This window comes from Podarcis melisellensis, assembly GCF_964234715.1.
Source record: "Podarcis melisellensis genome assembly, chromosome: 5".
Lineage (NCBI taxonomy): Eukaryota > Metazoa > Chordata > Lepidosauria > Squamata > Lacertidae > Podarcis > Podarcis melisellensis.
This window is the reverse complement of record NC_138537.1, coordinates 27,896,021-27,916,040: the sequence shown is the minus strand read 5'-3', so window position 1 is coordinate 27,916,040 and position 20,020 is coordinate 27,896,021. Positions and strand designations below refer to the sequence as shown.

The 20,020-nt window shown below is 45.5% G+C and overlaps 1 protein-coding gene and 1 long non-coding RNA gene across 2 annotated transcripts in view; one reads left to right on the top strand and one right to left on the bottom strand.

The window, feature by feature from the left end:
* Positions 1-14,649: 14,649 nt before the first annotated feature.
* LOC309370015 lies at positions 14,650-17,611 on the bottom strand. Its single transcript, XR_014168354.1, has 2 exons — positions 17,257-17,611; positions 14,650-16,696 (listed from the first exon to the last, which is right to left on the bottom strand). It is a non-coding gene; the product is annotated as an uncharacterized lncRNA (long non-coding RNA).
* Positions 17,612-17,825: 214 nt separating this feature from the next.
* Positions 17,826-20,020, top strand: part of ATP1B3 (ATPase Na+/K+ transporting subunit beta 3) — a 40,328-nt gene continuing 38,133 nt past the window's right edge. Inside the window, exon 1 of the mRNA XM_081911390.1 lies at positions 17,826-18,103. Coding sequence (XP_081767516.1) covers positions 17,995-18,103 — 109 coding nt within the window. The 5' untranslated portion in view covers positions 17,826-17,994. The remainder of the gene's footprint in view (positions 18,104-20,020) is intronic.

The window sequence follows — 20,020 nt, the reverse complement described above, 5'->3', positions numbered from 1 at the left end:
CAGGCTGGATTAAGGCTACTGCAATGGATTGATGTTTTTGCAAAGAATACCAGAGGGATGACTCTGGTTACTTGTCATAACTTGTAACCCAGTTAACAATAGTAGGCTAGTTGTTTAAAACAGCAACGACTGAAATGGATGGTTCCATTGTCCCCCTGTCGCCCCCTCTGGAGCTGTGAAAAACACACTGGATGGATGTACTAGATGTGTCACCTGACTTGGATTCCCTGGAATGCGCGGAATCAACGGTTGGAGTCTTTACTTGCCAGCTCTTGAACTGACACACACCATGTGTGTGGTAAGCCTAGTTAAACCAGCTTAAGCAATAATGTTAAGCAATACAGGAGTTTTCTCTTGTTGCTCTTATTTCTGTTTTCTTCCTCTTCTTTTGTTTTTTGTTTTAGTTACACAGCTTGTGTGCTCAGTAGTCCAGCACTAAATTGCTTTGGTAAATGCTGATTCCTTTAAAAGTGGGAACTCTCATGGCTTTTAAATTTTTAACATCAGTCACATTATCCTGTAAATGCACATAATGGCTACACCGCAAACTGTTCCTGTGGCTGTAATAAACACTTTTAAAAAATACTAAATTTTAAATTGTAACCTGCCCTGGTACGGGTAATAAACAGCAACAACAACAAAACTGATGATGGGAAGTCCTTCTTCACACAATGCAGAGTGAAACTGTGGAACCCTCTCCCACAGGAGGCAGTGATGACCGCCATCTTGGATGGTTTAAAAAGAGGATTAGACAAATTCATGGATGAGAGGGCTATCAATGGCTACTGTCACATGGAAGATGGAACAAGCTATTTTTCTCCCGCTCTGGAGGGTAGGCCTCAGACCAATGGATTCAAGTTACAGGAGATTCCAACTCAGCATCAGAAAGAACAGTCAGAGCTGTTTGACAGTGGAACAAACTCGCAAAGGAAGTGGTGGACTCTCCTTCATTAGATATTTTTTTTACAGCAGAGGTGGTTCTTTACTTGAAATTCCTGCCTTGGACTAGATGACCCTCAGGGTCCCTTCCAACTGTAACGTTCTGTGATTCTATGATAACAACACCACCACAAAATGGGAAGGGAGAATTTGAACACCTGAGAGGTGACTAATTGTAGAAGGAGGGTGGCTAGGATAATAATAATAATAATAATAATAATAATAATAATAATAATAATAATAATAATAATTTATTATTTATACCCCGCCCATCTTGCTGAGTTTCCCCAGCCACTCTGGGCAGCTTCCAATCAAGTGTTAAAAACAATACAGCATTAAATATTAAAAACTTCCCTAAACAGGGCTGCCTTCAGATGTCTTTTAAAAATAAGATAGCTGCTTATTTCCTTGACATCTGATGGGAGGGCGTTCCACAGGGCGGACGCCACTACGAAGAAGGCCCTCTGCCTGGTTCCCTGTAACCTCACTTCTTGCAATGAGGGAACCGTCAGAAGGCCCTAGGCGCTGGACCTCACCTGGACCGGGCTGAACGATGGGGGTGGAGACGCTCCTTCAGGTATACAGGACCGAGGCCGTTTAGGGCTTTAAAGGTCAGCACCAACAGTTTGAATTGGTTGGATAGAGGAGAGCATCGGATCATCAAGATCCTGGCAATGAAAAACAATAAACAAATTACTTGCAGAGGAAACCTCTGCACATATATACTCAGAAGTAAGTTCCACTGGCATTCAGTGGAGCTGACTTCCAGGAAAGTGTGCTGCCTAAGGACAACAAGCAAGTCTAGAAAGCTGTTTATACTGAATCAGAGCACTGATCTATTAAGCCCAGTATTGTCGCAGTGGGTCTCTGAGGTTTTAGAGAGGAGTCATTTCCAGTTCTACCTGGAAATGCTAAGGACTGAACCTGTAGACCTTTTGCATGCAAACCTTGTGCTCCACCACTGAGCATCAGCTCTTCCCCCTGACCTATGGCTCTTATAAACATTCCACACACACCCTGCCATGTACACAAGTTAGCACACTAGCAATTGGCAACCCGAAACCGCTGGCATACTCATTCTACATATGAATGTGCTGCCTCACACTGTGTGCTCCCATGCGATAGAGAGAAGACCGTTTGCATGGAGCAACGATGCAGCTAAGCACTTTACCCATGGCCACTGACAAGCCTGCTATGTCCCAAACTGAGTCTGCAACAAAACGCTCTGCAGTAAAATTGCTTTAAAATATTTTCAAATAAATAATAGTCCAGCAATAATACGCAACCTAGAACAGAAGGGTGTGTGTGCTACGTAATGTGCTACCTTTACCAATATAGGGAGGCGTATGCCTCAGATTCTGAAGAAGCATGTGGTCAGAAAAAGATGGGGTTTACAAAGAAGCACCCAATTAGCAAGTTGTTGTGCTTCATTTCCCTGTTCCCCTTCACCTATATGTTGCAACAAAATATGAAGATGGGGGGGGAGGAAACACACCCTGATGAGTAATGTTAATAACTGCGACTTTTGATTCACTGTGATGTCTTAAGCACTGTAATATGCTATCTTCCAAAATGAAACCCAAATCAGCACCTATCAAAACAAGTGTTGTAGGGAAGCAGGTCTGAACTTATATATTATTTGCTTTCTTCTCCCTCCATAGGGCAATGAAACGTAATTAGGTTTCGCACGAGTTTTAGAAGGAGAACGTGCTGGCAAAACAAACAAGAATGTTCCTGCTCCATCAAATCAGCTTAGGCAACTATGACTGGTCAAGGCTGGTTCACATGACCAATGGTGGCCATGTTTCTCTTCATCTCATAATGACTTATGGACCCTAGAATTGATTGGTACGTTTATCAAGTGGTGGGCCGTTTTGCACACCACTCCAAACAGAAGTTGGGTCACAACAGAAAGCAAAACTGGCAGCTTTTGCTTGGAGAAAAGAAGACAACCCATTGATGGCAAGCAAGGAACCTGACTCATAAAAGGAAGGAAAGAGTAGTTCTCATGAGCCTGGTGATAGGTGACTGTCACAGACCCTCCAAGTGTCCCTATATTCCAGGGACATTCCCAGATTTGGAGGAACCTTCCCGGTTTCTGCTTTGATCCCAGAATGCCCTACTTTTCCTTAGGATGTCCCTGTTTTCATTGGAGAAATGTTGGAGGGTATGGAATAGAATGTCCCTATTTTCACTGGAGAAATGTTGGAGGGTATGCTGTCAGTTTGGAATAATCCCAAATGTGAGAAGGCATTTACATGAAAAGCTGTGCCTGCTGAAATTCCCTCCTTTGCACGATGGTGACAAGGTAACAGAGCTGCATCCGATTTTGGATTTGGCTACCCTACAACCTGGCGTGCTCTGGTCCATGGGGTCACGAAGAGTTGGACACGACTAAACGACTAAACGACAACAACCCTACAACCACTTGTTTGGACAGGCAGCAAGCAGGCTTCAGGTGCAGTGTGTAAGGTGAGATCAGGGGTGAATAAAATATTGGAGGTGGGGCAGGTAAGCCCCACCTGACATAATCTGTCACATGACACGGTGCACACACACCATTTGAATGGCAATGCTAATCAACTTGGGGAGTGCAGCCCCCCAAATATTTTATTGTGGGGAGCAAAGGGACCTTGGCCCCTAGGAGTTGACTCCTGTGGGTGAGATACTGAGGACAGAGCTGTGTGTGTTGCATGGATTGGATTGGATTGGATTGGATTGGATTGGATTGGCTGGCACCACTAAGCTTTCATGCTGTCCTCGGATGCAGTGGAGGATGCTGTCATATCACCGATGTTGAATTAAGTTTTAACCGCAAGTCTGGTGAGCTTCAATATGTATAACTGGAGGGGGTGTAACTATTTGCCCCAAGCAGAAAAATGTTGTCAGCCAGCTCTGAGGCATATGATTGATCAGTTGATTGTAGATTGTAGAATGAGGGGACGCGGGTGGCGCTGTGGTTTAAACCACTGAGCCTCTTGGGCTTGCTGATCAGAAGATCAGCAGTTCAAATCCACACAACTGGGTGAGCTCCCTGTTGCTCTGTCCCAGCTTCTGCCAACCTAGCAGTCTGAAAGCACACCAGTGCAAGTAGATAAATAGGTACTGCTGTGGCGGGAAGGCAAGTGGTGTTTCCATGCATTCCGGCTTCCGCCACGGTGTCCTGTTATGCCAGAAGCGGTTTAGTCATGCTGACCACATGACTCGGAAAGCTGTCTGTGGACAAATGCTGGCTCCCTCGGCCTGAAGCAAAATGAGCGCCACAACCCATAGTCACCTTTGACTGGACTTAACCACCAAGGAGTCTTTTACCTCTACCTTTTACCTGTAGCACAGGTACTTACTGAGAACCCAAAATTAACTATCATGAGTATAATTTTAATATCACCCAAAGTTCAGTATTTTTCAATGAGAGTGTTCACACATTCATCTGAGTCTCAGTCAAGTACGGAGTAATCCTGAGAGATCAAGTTTTGTACTTGCATGTGTGAATCAGACCAAACAGTTCCACATGCAACCTAAGGCCATACATGTTGACTCAGAAGGAAATACTGCTGCATAGAAATGACTAATATTAAACCTGTAACTCACAAAGGCAACTATCATGGCCCAGTATAGCTATAAATCAAGTAACACTTTGGAAACCTTCAAAGTTTATTGTGCCTTGGGATGTCAGAAAATCCATTCATGGTTTGGCATAAATGGTTTTTAATTATCTGTTAGTCTCAAGATCTTCCTGTAAGGAAGTATCCCATTATTTGAAAGGAACAATGACAAATTTAACAATAGTAGAAAGGAAATATTATTGTGACTGTAAAAAGCATTCAAATAATTCCTATTTTTCTTTACCTAATCCAGAAAAAAATGTTTAGATGCACTTAGGTTGTGCAACAGAGTATATTGAATATTGCTATTGGTTTATAGTTAAATAATGGAGAGGTATTTCATGCCTTGGTCTACTGCAGAATACGGTGGGAATATCGTTTTATCACTGACAGGGCCTTGTAAATCTCTCATAATTGGCTTCATGCATGAGTCTATTTGAAGGATCACAGCCAAAATGTGCATTATCATAAAACTATAATTACCTGGATAAGCCATTGACTAATGGGGAACAGTCCATGAAAATAAATTTTAGATGGTGGCTATGACTACAGCAGTTTATAATATGGGAGGGATATTATTTTCCCCATACAATCCCCATACAATTTCCCCCAATCAAATCAGAACCTCGCTTTCTTTCACAAATGATGCTCACATCATCCTTTTGCATTTCCTGTTTCTGTAAAGTAAATGAAAAGCTTAAGTTAACGAGGGACTCATCCATACATTACTTCCGATTGTGCCACACTCAGGCACAGTCAGGCAAACTCACAAAAAATGACGTAATTGTCTCAAAACATCATCAAGAACATTAAGAGGGCTGGAATTCTAAAACAAGTTAAAAAATGAATAAATATGGCCTCTATGGAATAAAACGTAACCCAGTTTAGGATTGTACCCTTCCCCATTAGGAAGGGGTTACAGTTGTAACCCCTTGGATTACATATGCTTCGGGTTACGTACGCTTCAGGTTACAGACTCCGCTAACCCAGAAATAGTACCTCGGGTTAAGAACTTTGCTTGAGGATGAGACCAGAAATCGTGCTCCTGCGGCGCGGCGGCAGCAGGAGGCGCCATTAGCTAAAGTGGTGCTTCAGGTTAAGAACAGTTTCAGGTTAAGAACGGACCTCCGGAACGAATTAACCTGAGGTACCACTGTATTTCAACAGAGGAATCCCCACAGAGCTCTTTTTCTACCCATTTTAGATTTATAAGTAAATGACATCACCCTGATTAACAGCTGACAAATTTTATGACATTTCCCACTGCCATTTCCCCTTGCTTGTACCAAGCAAAGGTTAGGTGAGACTGGATGTCAGTCAATACGGCTGCAAACACTCTCTTGCCGTTTTTGAAAGGAATAAGGACAATATTCCTAACTGATGAACAAACGCAACAGCTAGCAAGATCTGACCAGTCTTTCCCAGTCTTAAACTGGGCATTACACAATCCCATTATGCTTGTTTGGCTACAGAATGAAGGGCTCTTTGCATACTGCAAATGTTCTTGCTTCTTAGCCTGTATTCTGAACAAACCATTTAGCAAATTAATAAAAGATGAAGATTGAGTAAGACTGTGGCAGCAAAGCAGCCATTAGAGTTACCACAGGGCAAACTGTTACCGGGAACCAATTCGCAAAACACCAATATTGTTTATGAAGATTTTTTAGTTTAGAGGTCAAATATGCATTCTCTTTGAGCACTTGGAGTTTGAAGGTGCTTGCTAAGTTATGATTCCATATGTGCATCTCCTTTTCTGACTTGCCCTAGCATGTTTATTAGGTAGATTGGAACTGCTGGTGCATGTTTGTACAAAACAGGACCTTTCAGCCATTACCCTGAGGCTGCAAAATGACGTTCCTTTTACAATATAAGGAAACCAATACAGTGGTACCTCGGGTTAAGAACTTAATTCGTTCTGGAGGTCTGTTCTTAACCTGAAACTGTTCTTAACCTGAAGCAGCACTTTAGCTAATAGGGCCCATAGCTGTCAAGTGTCCCTTATTTGAAGGGACAGTCCCTTATTCCAGCGCCATGTCCCACTGCTGTCCCTTATTGATGGATGTCCCTTAAATGTCCCTTAAATGATGTCCCTTAAATTTCAAAGGAAGCAGCTCCTCTCCCTCCCTCCCACCCTGCCGGCCAGGGAGGAGGGAGGCTCCAACTGTGTTGCTTGGCTGTGTTGCTCACCCAATAAGAAGTCCAAGAACGACTGGGGGGTGGAGCTTGCATGCCTTGTGTGTGGCTAGTTAATGCAAGCCAAGGGGTTTTTTGAATGCTGGACGCCATTTTGTTGAACGTGCTGCTGCAAACTTTGCAGTGCAAAGCCAGGCCAGGGAGCCATCTTATGTTGAGGCAGCATAGGCCTTGTGGTGCATGTGATTCAGATTCTATTCAGTTGAACCTCTGGTTACAAAGTTGGTTGAACAGTGTTCTCGAAGCTACCAGCATGAGTTTGACCAGACTGCAGGAGGACAGAAAGACTGGAGTGCCTGGAACATGTGAGGCTGCAGGTCCCTTATTTTGGCTGCTGGTCCCTTATTTTCAAATCTCTAAGTTGACAGCTATGATAGGGCCTCCTGCTGCTGCCGTGCCGCCGGAGCCCAATTTCTGTTCTCATCCTGAAGCAAAGTTTTTAACCTGAAGCACTATTTCTGGGTTAGCGGAGTCTGTAACCTGAAGCGTATGTAACCTGAAGCATATGTAACCCGAGGTACCACTGTACAGGGCTAGATAAAAGCAACAAGAGCAGCTTAATGTATATAACGCTTGAGATCATCTTGTTTTTCAGTGGCTATCCTGATGCTTCTGAGAAACCTGCTGGCATGGACTGGCTGGGTGCAGAGATGTGTTGGGAGGCACCAGCTGGGGAACCCCCAAGGAAACCCCCAAGGGAAGAAGGCTCAGGGCCAGGGGATTGGTGGTGCGAAGACGACGAATCGCCAGAGGGAGAAGAGGAAGCAGACTGAGAGCAGGAGGTGTCAGAAGCTGAAGAGGTAACAGGGTTCAGTGAGCAGGAAGAGTCTAGAACCAAAGGTAGAAGAGGAGGCTGGAAAGGAGAGGATGCAAGAGGCAGTGATGAGTCAGGCTGGTGAGGGAGCCAGGCTGTCCCCCACTCTACTGCGATCGGCTCTCCTCCCCTCAGTCTCCCAGAACCTGAAGAGGTATGAAGAGGGCGGAGCAAAGACAGATGAGATGATGGAGCCTCAGATTGCTTGGGAAGGAACTGGGGGGGGAGGGGAATTGGGGAGCTGTGGGAAGGCAGGGACCTTCAGTTCCCACTGCTGCTTCATAGGGGCAAGATTTACCAGGAAGAGTTGCTGTGCCCTCCTGAGCTGTCTTGTTTCTCTGAATAAAGAGTTAACTTCACCGTGTGAGTTATTGCTGACCTGCTCTTGGCACCCGCTCCTGACACCCACAAGCAGAGCATAAATGCTATAGCCCTCCCCAACTGTGATCCCGAACAAATGGTATTCAGAGGCAAAGTGCCTCTGAAGATTGAAGTTCCACATAACCTTAATTTGGTAGACCTATCTCCCATTACCGGTAATTTGACCCAGGGATGGCTCCAGATTGCTGCAGGCTCCTGGCAAAATGCCACACAGCCAGCCCCCATAGCAGTCTCTCACACACAGGTGGTGGCAGAATCTCCTCTGCCTGGCCCAACTGCATGGGCTGCCAATTCGTTTCTGGGCCTAAGTCAAAGTGCTGGTTTTGACTTAACAGGCTCAAGCCCTCAATAACTTGAGGAACACCCCTCCCCATATCAATCAACCCGGACTCTGTGATTATCATCTGAGGTCCTTATTATTATTATTCATTTGTTGAATAAAAATAAAATAAAAACAACAACCCAACAACCCCCCCCAAAAAACACCCCACATTTTAAAAGGGCATAGGATGTCAATCAAATCAACCAAAGGCCTGGTTGAAAAGGAACGTTTTTGCCTAAAGGTGTATAATGAAGGCACCAGGCGATCTTCCCTGGGGAGAGCATTCCACAGCTGGGGAGCCACTGCAGAGAAGACCCTTCCTCGTGTTGGACATCTCAAGGATGCACACAAGGAAGGGCCTCAAAAGGTGATCTCAGGGTCTGGCTAAGTTCATATGGGAAGAGGCAGTCCTTGAGGTATGGCGGTCCTGAGCCATTTAAGGTTTTATAGGTCAAAACCAGCACTTTGAATTGGGCCTGGAAACTAACTGGTAGCCAGTGCAGTCAGACCAGGATCAGTGTAATATGCTCAAACCATCTTGCCCTGGTGAGCAACCTGGCTGCTGAATTCTGCACTAGCTGAAGGTTCCGAACCGTCTTATCCTTGAGGTTACCAGAGCATAGACAACAGTAGCTAGGCTATCCATGTCCAGATAAAGGCGTAGCTGGGCCACCAGCCAAAGCTGATGGAAGGCACTATGGGCCACTGAGGCCACCTGAGCCTCGAGCGACAGCAAAGGATCCAGGAGTACCCCCAAGCTAAGAACCTGGTCCTTCTTCTTCTGCCTCTTCTGCAAGAGGTCTGCTTTGCAGGGTGGCAACGTGAGAACAGGCCTTTTCTGCTGTGGCTCCCTGCTTGTGGAATGCTCTCCCCAGGGAGACTTGCCTGGCTCCTTCATTACTTATCTTTAGGCACCTGGCAAAATCTTGCCTCTTCTCCCAGGCCTTTCACTAGTTAAACAATCCATGGCCTTTTAAACTGTGTTGGGGGGAAGTAATTGGTTTGATTTGTTATGTAGTTTTGTGTCGTTTATATTGTATACCACCCTGTGATCCTTAGATGAAGGGTGGCATATAAATTAATTAAATACATAAATAAATGATAGACACAGCAGCTACTCGCCACGTTTTTCCTCTGGGCAGCAGCGGCTATTCCTACCACCTGTTGGTGTTGGCTTGCCTGCTTCGAAAAGCTAATGAGTGAATGGAGGCAGCAAGCTCCAGTAGTCAGCACACGTACCACTTCTGAGCTATTTTTGCAGGTAATTTGCCCAGGCAACCAAGTGAGCAGTAATGGGAACTGGGATCAGAAACTGCAGCTAATTTGCTCCCCCCCCCCCTTTCCCCTTATTGTGTGCCAACCCTCTGTCCGGGAGAGAACGAGACCCTGGCAGAAGTGGCACAGCACTGTGTCGAAGAGGGGTGTTTTGCCAGATCTTTCTGGGTGGGCTGATTCCATTGCCACCAAAACCCAGAGAAAGAAGGCAGGTAGGGGGCTGAAGGGCTGCGGGGAGACAGGTCAGGAGTTGACAGGGGACCCTCCTGGGGGCCCAGCAATTGCCCAACAATACCAACCACTGACTCTGATTTACCCAGTCCCCTAATCAATCAAATGATAGTGGCCATCTCCACATCCCGTGACAACCAATTGCACAAATTAATTTCAAATCTGTTTAGAATTATTTTATTCTGACCATCCTAGATCCACACTGCTCAGTGATTTGATTGGATTACATTGTGTTTCTAGTATTGTGAGGGATACAATCTTATTGTATCCACTGTCTCAGCACCGTGTTTATGTACATTCCTGTCATTTCTTCTTAATCATGCTTTTTCTAAAACTCTCTCTCTCTCTCTCTCTCTCTCTCTCTCTCTCTCTCTCTCTCTCTCTCACACACACACACACACACACACACACACACACAGCTTTACAATTTCCTTGCTCAGAAGCTTCCCCATTCCCCTGTTCATTTTGGATATCATTATTCTTGCACGGTGAGCCTTTTATGTTGTCCTTTTGGTTTTCAAGCTATCCAAGGGGCTCCTTTGATCCTTTAATGCATTCAAAACAGATAATGTCTTGTTCTATTGGGGAAGGGCTGTAGCCTAGCACTAGAGCGCCTGCCTTGCATGCAGATGGTCCCAGGTTCAATCTTCAGCATCTATAGGTAGGGCTGGGAAAGACCCCTGCCTGAAACACTGGAAAGTTGCTGCCCAATCAGTGTAGGCAACACTGAGCTGGGTGAACCTATGTTCTGCCTAAAGGCAACTTCCTATGTTCCTATATGCCACTATTAGGACACCTCTCCTCCTACTCATCTTCTGCCTTTTCCCATCCCATGTCTAGATTTATGAAAAGGCATCATCTGTTGGAACCTTTGATGCCCTTGCAGCATGCACAGATCAGCTAAATTTTTCAGCATAAGCAAATATTCTCTCGGTGAGCAGCATCTGGGGCAGCTGAACTGCAGTGAGCTGACTTGGAAAAACTCAAGCATTTCAACGTCCACACTGCAGTGTTTAATTCCATTATTGTACATTTATTAAAATTAATTAAATATATATGGTTAAACTGTTTTCACAGGCACGGGCTTGTAGTTTAGGGTTAAGGATCTGAAGAGCAAGGCCTTTCAAACCAGCAAACGATGCACATCTCACAGTTAAATGAATAAATCTGAGAGAGGACAATTTATGCCAGTGGCTCATTCAATCCAGTACAGTGATCTTCCTTCTGACTCTACTACATAAAAGCTAACTTTCACCAATTAAACCCTTGTTAGGGGTGCTTGCATGCACGCAGGGTCTATTTATAGGTCCTCTCTGACTCACGAGCATTCGTTTAGAGTGCCACTCGATCGTGCTGAAAAAACACAGCAGCACAGCAAAAGTTTGCATTATACATGTTTCAGACTGAATTTTATCAGTTTCTTGTCAAGTACCACACTGGCTTTCAAATATGGCATCTCATTTACTACTTATATTCAAAGCAGCGCAAATGATGGGGAGGGCTAAATACATAATTTCAGGAATATATCTACTGTCTCCTCCTCCTCCTCTTTCTTGTTTATATAACCATTTAAACTTGCAAACTACTTGACAGAATTGTCTTAACAACAGCGCTGCAAAGTCTGGGGCTTCCATTGACCTGCAACATCCTATAATTGCAAGCACAGATGGGGCGAGAGGTTTAGAGCAGAATAGTTGCCACATTTGACTTACTATCAAAGCCATTTTCCCCCTCTTGGTTACAGGGCTCTCTCACCATTGTTCTGATGCCAGAAAAGAATCTTGCCTGAGTGCGTAGGGAGTATTTATGGGAATTTATACAATGATTCCATTTTGCTGTGCACTACTCATCTGATTCAGTGGCAGCCAGCCAGACCTTTGCAATCACTTTGCTTTCACAGTGACACAGACATTTTCATCCTCGCTTTATAGCGGGAAGCCTTTTATCATTTTTGATAGTTTGCAGAAGCATGTGTCTGCTGTTTCTTACAGTTAAGCAGAAAGCAATTTTTCACAATTTCACTTTCGCCGCACTGGTTATAGAGCTAATCTTTCTGGTTTGTGCCATGTTGCTTTACATTTTTCTGCTTCCCTTTCCAATTTCATCTATGTGAATTTCATAAAAGTGCATTATCCACACATGACAATCTAGATGTGTGGTGCATGCTATTACTACACAGGAAGAGTAGAACAGTCCTTTAATAGGATTAAAGGTAAAGGACTCCTGACCGTTAAGTCGTGTCACAAACGACTCCGGGGTTGCGGCGCTCATCTTGCTTTACTGGCCGAGGGAGCCGACGTTTGTCCACAGGTAATTTTTCCGGGTCATGTGGCCAACATGACTAAGCCGCTTCTGGTAAAACCAGAGCAGTGTACAGAAACGCCATTTACCTTCCTGCCGGAGCGGTACCTATTTATCTACTTGCACTTTGACGTGCTTTCAAACTGCTAGGTTGGCAGGAGCTGGGACCGAGCAACAGGAGCTTACCCTGTTGCGGGGATTTGAACCGCCGACCTTCTGATAAGCAGGCCCTAAGTTCTGTGGTTTAGACTACAGCACAAAACAGCATTTTAAAATAGATTAGGATCAGCCTGTGGCAGCATAATTACAATGACTAACCAGCAAAATACTTGAGTCCACCTCTATCCTCTTTTCAACGTTGTTTAATTTTTCTATATTTCTACGGTCCCCTAATAACATGTGACCTCTGGGTGGCTCAGATAGAATTTTAAAAACCACAACATTAACATACATCCTCTGTCTGTTTAAATTTCTGCCTTACAGTAAGAAGCCATTGGAATGTGATAACACATTCTTGTTGCAACACCTGTGTTTTGCTGAAGCTGCAAACACCCTACACCTTTAAAGAAAATCTGAAGCACATTTTCCGTTCAGTGAATTCCAAGAGGTGTAGTTTACCCCTCTCAGAAGTATAATTCCCAGCAACCTACAGGGCCCAGAATTATTTGAGGGGGGAAATATGCTTTAAAGTTATAGGGTGTGTGCAGCTCCTGTGCTTTACTTGGTATGCATGTTTGGGGAATGTGAAGAAAGAAGAAAAGGATCAGGAAAGCTGATCAGAGGGCTGCAAGGCTCTGCAAAAACTATTCATATAAGTGTGCAATGGATACAGTTAAATGAGGAAAGATGTTTAAAGCCATGTTGATGGGTGATGATGCTCAAATTATTTTTTTGCATTCCCTGCATCTGAAATATATAAAGCTACATTGGTGAAAAAGTTAATGCATTAAAAACACACACACACACACACACACGCGTGTTTTAATGTGTGATAGCAAGATCCAGCAGTGATACCTTCTAGAATAAAAAGTGCTACCCATCCTACTTGTGAAAAACACCCATCCTTTCACAGCAAAGAGGGATGGGATTTTGCAGGAAGAGCTGCTTGCCAAGAGATGAGGGAGGGAGAATTCTCTTTCTATTTTTAACTTGTTCTTTAACCCCTGGCAGTGAGTGTCCTCTTGCGCAGCATAGGATCTCTGTGTCTCTGAATCTTTTTTCTCCACTAGTACGTTAACAGTGCGATCCTATACATGTCTGCAAAAAAGTCCTCCATGGGCTTATTTGTGGGAGAGTGGGTCAGAATTGCAGCCAGTCTCGGTCTTTAGCTGCAGTAAAACCCAATTCCATCAGCTGACCAACAAAATAATTGTTTTGCATCATGTTCTTTTTTAAAAAATGCTATTTGCTACTTTTTCAGTTTTTTCATGTGGGAGCAAAGATAAATGCTAAGTTTGATTTAACACTCCATTTTGGGGAGTTGATATAATTATATTAGGCCATAATTTTTCTTGATCTTGCATTCAATGTTTGTGTTTTCATATATGAATATAGAAAAATGTGGTTTCTTGGTCTCAGCTAAAAATTTAACGTTGACCTGAGGCAAAGCCCTGAGACACTGGTATGAAGTAGCCCAAATGCCATGGAAAATAAAGAGTGTGTGTGTGTCTGTGTGTGTGTGTGTGTGTCTGTGTGTGTGTGTTTAGAGGACTGTGAAGAAAGAGAGGGAAGAAGCTGTTAATATTTTTAATTCCAAGAACAGTACGTATAGACATTTCAGTAAGACAGCTATTATTTTAAGATAAGTCATCAGGCTATTTAGGGACATAAATATAGATTCAAGTACATGCTTTCAGGCACCTTTAGTTTAAAATGTCTTATGTGTCCTCTCCAACTCTATAAACAAAGGTCTTCTTTCTCAGCAGGGTTTCAGCTCCTGTATTATTTTTAATAATTGCCACTCATACAAGTAAGCTTTCCTTTGTTACAGTTGTACTAGAACCAATTTAATTGTGGTGCATTTCCCCCCTGATATTTCTCTTTCTCTCTCTGTCTCCTTCAGACATAACATTTTCTCAGAGCGACTCCTTATCACGAGACTTTCAAATGAAGGCTGCTAGTATAGGAAGCTCTTTTGCTTGTATCAGATTGCCATCTAGACCAGGCTTAATCTGCAATTTTCTCTACAGTGCTGACAAAACATTCTAGATAATTGCATGCACATATAAATCTCATGGCAAGAGGGCATACACATAGTAGTTTTAATGATCCTTTGTTTGGTGGCTGTATTGCATGAGGTCCTCCAAAGGCTACAACTTTAACATTTGCTATGTTCCTATAGCCAATGAAAGTTGGACAGTTGCATCATGACTGCAAGACCTGCATCTGCAATGGAAGACACCATTTTGCTCTGTGGCATGTACCAGTGACAGCAAAATGAGTTGTCGGAAGAAAACAGCTCTGAGTGTCTGCATGCAGAGATGACATATAACAATTAACACTGTTACCTATTAGCATGCAAAAACCTTAACCGTAATTTGGCCACACTGTCTCGCTTCTACCCAATACACACAGACAAAGGCTCTTACTTGGGAGCAAGAAAGAGATATTTATTTAGGCAAGTAATGGAACAGACTTGGCAGCAGACACAGAGCTCAGGGGACATGATTCAGGAGTTCAGGAACAAGGCAAAAAAGTTCATCAATAGATGGAAATGACAATGGTGTCAACTCTCCATGCCCTGCCGGCCAAGCTTTTAAAGATGAGGAATGGCACACTCACTTGCCAAACTTACTCAAACTAGCGGGGATATCAGGATTACAAATGTGTGCTCTGTTAGGGTGAGTGGGTTCAGTCTAATATGCAAAGACAGTACCTGGTTCTAGGTGACAGGATTGCACCCTGCTGTTCACATTCCTATTTATTCACTGCTGCCTCTGTCTCCACTGGGGCTCTCTGCTTTGCAGGTTGGGGCAGAAGAAGGAGCTCTTCCCTCCTCCAGCTCAGGTTCCCGCCATTCAGCACCTCCACTTTAATCTTCCTCCTCTTGCCGATCCAAACTCAATCGCAGCAGCACTCTGGGTCTTGTGACACACACAGTTCTCTGTGTAATATGGGCATACTGGGAAGGCTTCATAGGAGGAGGTAGAGTTATCAATTTTCCTATATACATAAAAATCTAAGGCTGCCATCATGCTTCAGTTTATGTGGCCAATGGTTTGTGTGGCCATGCCAACTCCAGCATGACGATAAAATGGCAGGCGGGCAAATAAGCAAGAAGTGCAAGTTGCCCAGGTGAGCTGCTTAATGGAGGGAGGTTGGCAAAGTGCTTTCTGAAGTGTGTTCACGCTCCTTTAAATGCAGCCGAGGCAAAGTTTAACGGAGGGGGAGAGGCACATAAAGGGGTCTGCCAAACCCCTCTGAGGTGCCTTCCCCCCATTAAACATGGCTACAGTGAGGCATGTGATTTGGAGGAGACTGTCCTATGGACAGTGATGAATTAATGGAAGCTTGCTATCTATATTGGCAGTATGGTTGAGTCTGCAGAAGCTTTTCTTGACATACTCCCCCTCCCCCATCATTTTTGGTGCTTTATATGCTTGCCCCTCACCCTTTCTAAACCAGTGCAAGACTATAATCTGTGCATCCTAGGGATGAGGAACCTGTGGTCCTCCAGAGGTTCTTGTATTTCCTCATGGCCTTTCCCAAAGAGACACTTTGCTTGCAAGCCTGGTCCTCCTCTTTTATTCTGTTAACACCTAGAACCAATGAGTGCCACATAGGTAACATTGGTAAATTTATTTTTTTCTGCTGTGAAAGTCCCAGTTTGTATCCTCCTTATAATTGGAAGTAAACCTAAAACAACTTTTTAAATGTAGGACTACTGCTACCCACCCAGCTATGACAAATAGCAAGTGATCACACACAATCTCCACCTGCACTGTTATCCATAAATTGTTTGCGAGAGAAAGGTGCACACCTGAGGAACAAAAAGTTCTGGTAAGAGTGCCTTCAGGAAGCTGGTGGAAAATCAATGGTGTTGACTGCAAGAAGTTGGGAGGGGTGTGCAATACCCACAAACCCTTTCAAAGCTGGGAAGTGTACAGAAAAAGGGCAATCAAAGTTAAAAAGAGGATGAAGCAACTTTACTATGAGGAATGGTTAGAACATTTGGAGTAAGCAGTGGAACTTAATATAGCTTATATAAGATTGGAGAAAGTCCCTCACTTGTAAGACTAGGTTTTGGGGCCTAGGCAATGAAGCTGAATGTTGGAAGATTCAGGACAGAAAAAAACAATGTACTTCTTCACATAGCACATAGATAAGCCATAGAATTCTCTCACGCAAGCTGTACTGATGCCCATCAACTTGGGTGGCTTTAAGAAAGGTATAGACAAATTAATGGCTGCCGGCCATGATGGCTATGTTCTGTCTCCATTGTCTGAGGCAGTACTGTATGTTCTGAATTGCACTTAAGTCCTGTTTATGGAGTTCCCATAGGCATCCAGTTAGCCACAGTGAGAACAGGATGCCAGGCTACATGGACCTTTGGCCTGAGCCAGCAATACTTTTCTTATGTCATTGATGAGGAGTTGCTTGTGATCGACAGGAACATTCCAAGGCAGTGATTAGAACCTGAAAAAGGAAGAGACACTTAGAATGAGAGAGAGGTCATGAGGCATGGCAGTTAAGAGTCTAGGAGGAAAGAAATTAAAGTGAAAGAGAACAGGAAAATATAGAGAGACTTTTCAGTTTAGTGTCAGTTTAATATTTGGATGGGAATATTGGTTCATTGATAAAACATTTACTTTTCAGTTCTTTCAGAACTGCAAACTGGTTATTTGCTAACAATTGATACAATTGCCTCTTCAATGGGTCTGAATTATTGTGAAAATAAGAAATATTGAGGGCCATATTACCAAAGTCTGCCCCAGGTCAGATAGTACACCACTGTTGCCATTTTAGGATTAACTTTCATCTTCTGTTGGTTTTGCTTAAGAGGCAGAATTTCAGATCTTCACACCAGGAAGAGATTAAAAGTCTTGAATATATATTTGCATGTACTGTGGGTGTTAAACGCCCAGGGCCTCCGTCTACCGCTCTAGTTGCCAACATGTAATTCTGACCTCAGGCAAACATCCTGTACAGTTCTGCATGAAGGAGCTGGGAGGAAGCCCATGTGTTTCTTTACCTACCGTTTTCTAGGCTACAACATTTCGCAACATCAAGAGCCTGGAGGCACAGATGAAGCGCGCATCTTTAACCATACTTCTTCCAACTCGCGTATTGCAACATTTCATGCCATATATGGTCACGGGACGGGAGTTGTCCCTCAAAGTGTGAAAAATTGAACATTTGTCTCTTGTCCCCCCCCCCCCCTGGATCTCCCGTTGACGGCATGAGGCTGCTCTTTCGGCGGGAAGACCCTTACGTGCTGCATGGGGGAAGAATATTAAAGGATGGCGTGCTTGAGACTCCGCATCCCTGACACGCAGGAGGCGGGCACTCGTGGGCCGTTATGAGCGCGCGGGCGCCTCCTGACCAACCGGCCTCCCCCCGCCCCGCTCGCTCGCGCGCCCGCCGGCCTCCCGCGCGCCCAAGCCCTTTCCGCCGCCATATCCCTCCAGCAGGTGGCGCTGCGGGGGTGCGCGGTGGGCGGGCGCGCTCGGGGCGTCTTCAGCCGCGCGGCGATTGGCTGGGGCGGCTTCTGACGTAGGAAGTGGAAAGAGGCGGCGCGAGTAGTTTTGCTCGGTGCGTGCGACTGGCCCAGCCCCTCTTTCCTTTTCCTCTCTTCTGCTCTCCCGCCGGGCGCCTGAGGGAGAGTTACTTAGCGGTTCTGAGGAGCCGCTGTTGTTTCGGCAGGGGGAAAACCGCCGCCCGCGAACCGCCGAACTCCCTCTCTCTTTCCAGCCTCTCTCTCTCGCTCGCTCGCTATGGCCAAGGAGGAGAAGAAGCCCTTCAGCCAGTCTATGGCCGAGTGGCGGAGGTTCATCTACAACCCCAACAGCGGCGAGTTCCTGGGGCGAACGGCCAAGAGCTGGGGTGAGGAGGGCGAGCGAGCGAGCGCGCGCGGGGAAGGGAGGGGAGGGGGCGGCCGGCACGAGGGGCGGTGGGAGGCGAGGCGCGGCGGGCACTTGCCTTGCCCACCACCACGCATCTCTCTCCTTCTCCGTCTCTCTCCCTCCTTCAGCTGGCGAGGGGGCCACGAGGCGGGCGGCGGCAGCAGCAGCAACGGGCCGGGAGCGGCTCTTGCGCGCGCCTTGCCCACGTCTAAAAATAGACCACCCGAACGTGACAGCGGGAGGAGGAGGAGGCGGCGGCGGCATCATCATCTCCTCAGACCCACCAAAGAGGTGGCTTCGCCTGCCGCCTTCCCCCTCCTCCCTCGCCTCGCCCCCTCAGGGGAGCCGACTAGTAGGGGCCCGTTGTGAGGAGGGGGGGGCTGTTTTCTTAGCTCTCCGTGTCCCCAGCTGACTCTCGCCGCCTTCCTTATCTTTTTTTCCCTCTCTCTCTCCCCCCCCCCGCTGCTCCCCACCGTCGGGGGTTACGGAGGGACCACCTTCTGCCGTTGCCAGGCTCCTCCTTCCTGGCAAGCTGCGTCAGCGTGGACGGGGCAGGGTCCTCTTAGGGAGTCCCCCACCCCCACTCTCGCCCCATGTCAGTGAGAGAGAGAGAGAGAGAGAAAGAGGGCGGTGGGGCGGGATAGGGAGGAGGAAAGGATTTCCCCTCGTGGGTGCGCTCCTCCCGGGGCTGTTGCATCTCTTTTTTCGCGCCGGGAGCTCTCGCCACGCTCCTGCCGCCGGCTGCGCTCGGGTGGCGGGGTGGGGGGGAGGTTTCAGAACGGGATGTCTGTTTTCTCTTTTATTTTCTGCAGCGTTTTTGGTTCCACCAGTAGGTAACTCCCATCCAGCTTAGGCTAACTCCCGTGGGTGTTTGAAAAGCCGCCAAGCAGGCATGTGCCTTCTTCCTTCATCAGAACTTCTCAAGCGCTCTTTTCTTCCCTCATTATTTTTCAAACACGCTTTTGTTCTGTCGACGTTAGTTAGTTTGGATTCAGTCTCTCTCTCTCTCTCTCTCTCTCTCTCTCTCTCTCTCTCACACACACACACACACACACACACACACACACACGTGTGTGTATACACAAACAGACACACACACACACACACACACAGAGAGAGAGAGAGAGAGAGAGAGAGAGAGAGAGAGAGAGGAGGGATGGGTTGATACTTTCATCCAGGTTATAGTTGTGTTCCCCCACCCCACCCCACCCCTTCCTTACCCAGTTTTGTCCAAAGGGCGAGGTTTCCTTGGGTTTTGTTTTAAAGGAAGTATAAATTGAGGAACTTGCAGAGAATTGCCTTTAGAATCATGGGAGAGAAATTGCTTATTTAAAGTACAGTACTTCCAAGCCCCCATTCCAGACAATGCCCATCCAAGGTGGCTTAAAACAATAAATTATATAAAAACTGTGCAGTTGAGGTGTAGCAAACCAGAGTCAACAAGTATTTGACTGTTGGGTACGGTGCAGTGTGGACTATACTCTTGCTCATTTTGTTAGTATACAGTATGAACTTTGGGCACATGCTCTGAAATAAGGAAGAAGAACCCAAAGCAGAGTATACATGTCAGGCAGAAGAGGGCTGGCTGTGTTGTGAGCCTTTCCATTCACATGGAAATAAAATCCTCCTAGTTACTTTGCAAAATGAAGAGTGGAGAGGAAATTTCCACTATCCACTCCTCTCAGACAGGCACACCAATCACTAGGCTTCTTTCAAGTGTGTGGGTTGAGCAAGTGGGAAGTGGTAAAAAAATGAGGACAGGAATTCATGCTGATACAGTTTCCACTAATTATGAAAAGTACTTAAACACTTAACATGTAATTGATCATACTTCTTGTGCAAGCAGTGTTGATCTGTGGCTGTGTTGACTGGGATGTTTGAATAATTTGTTACTTTG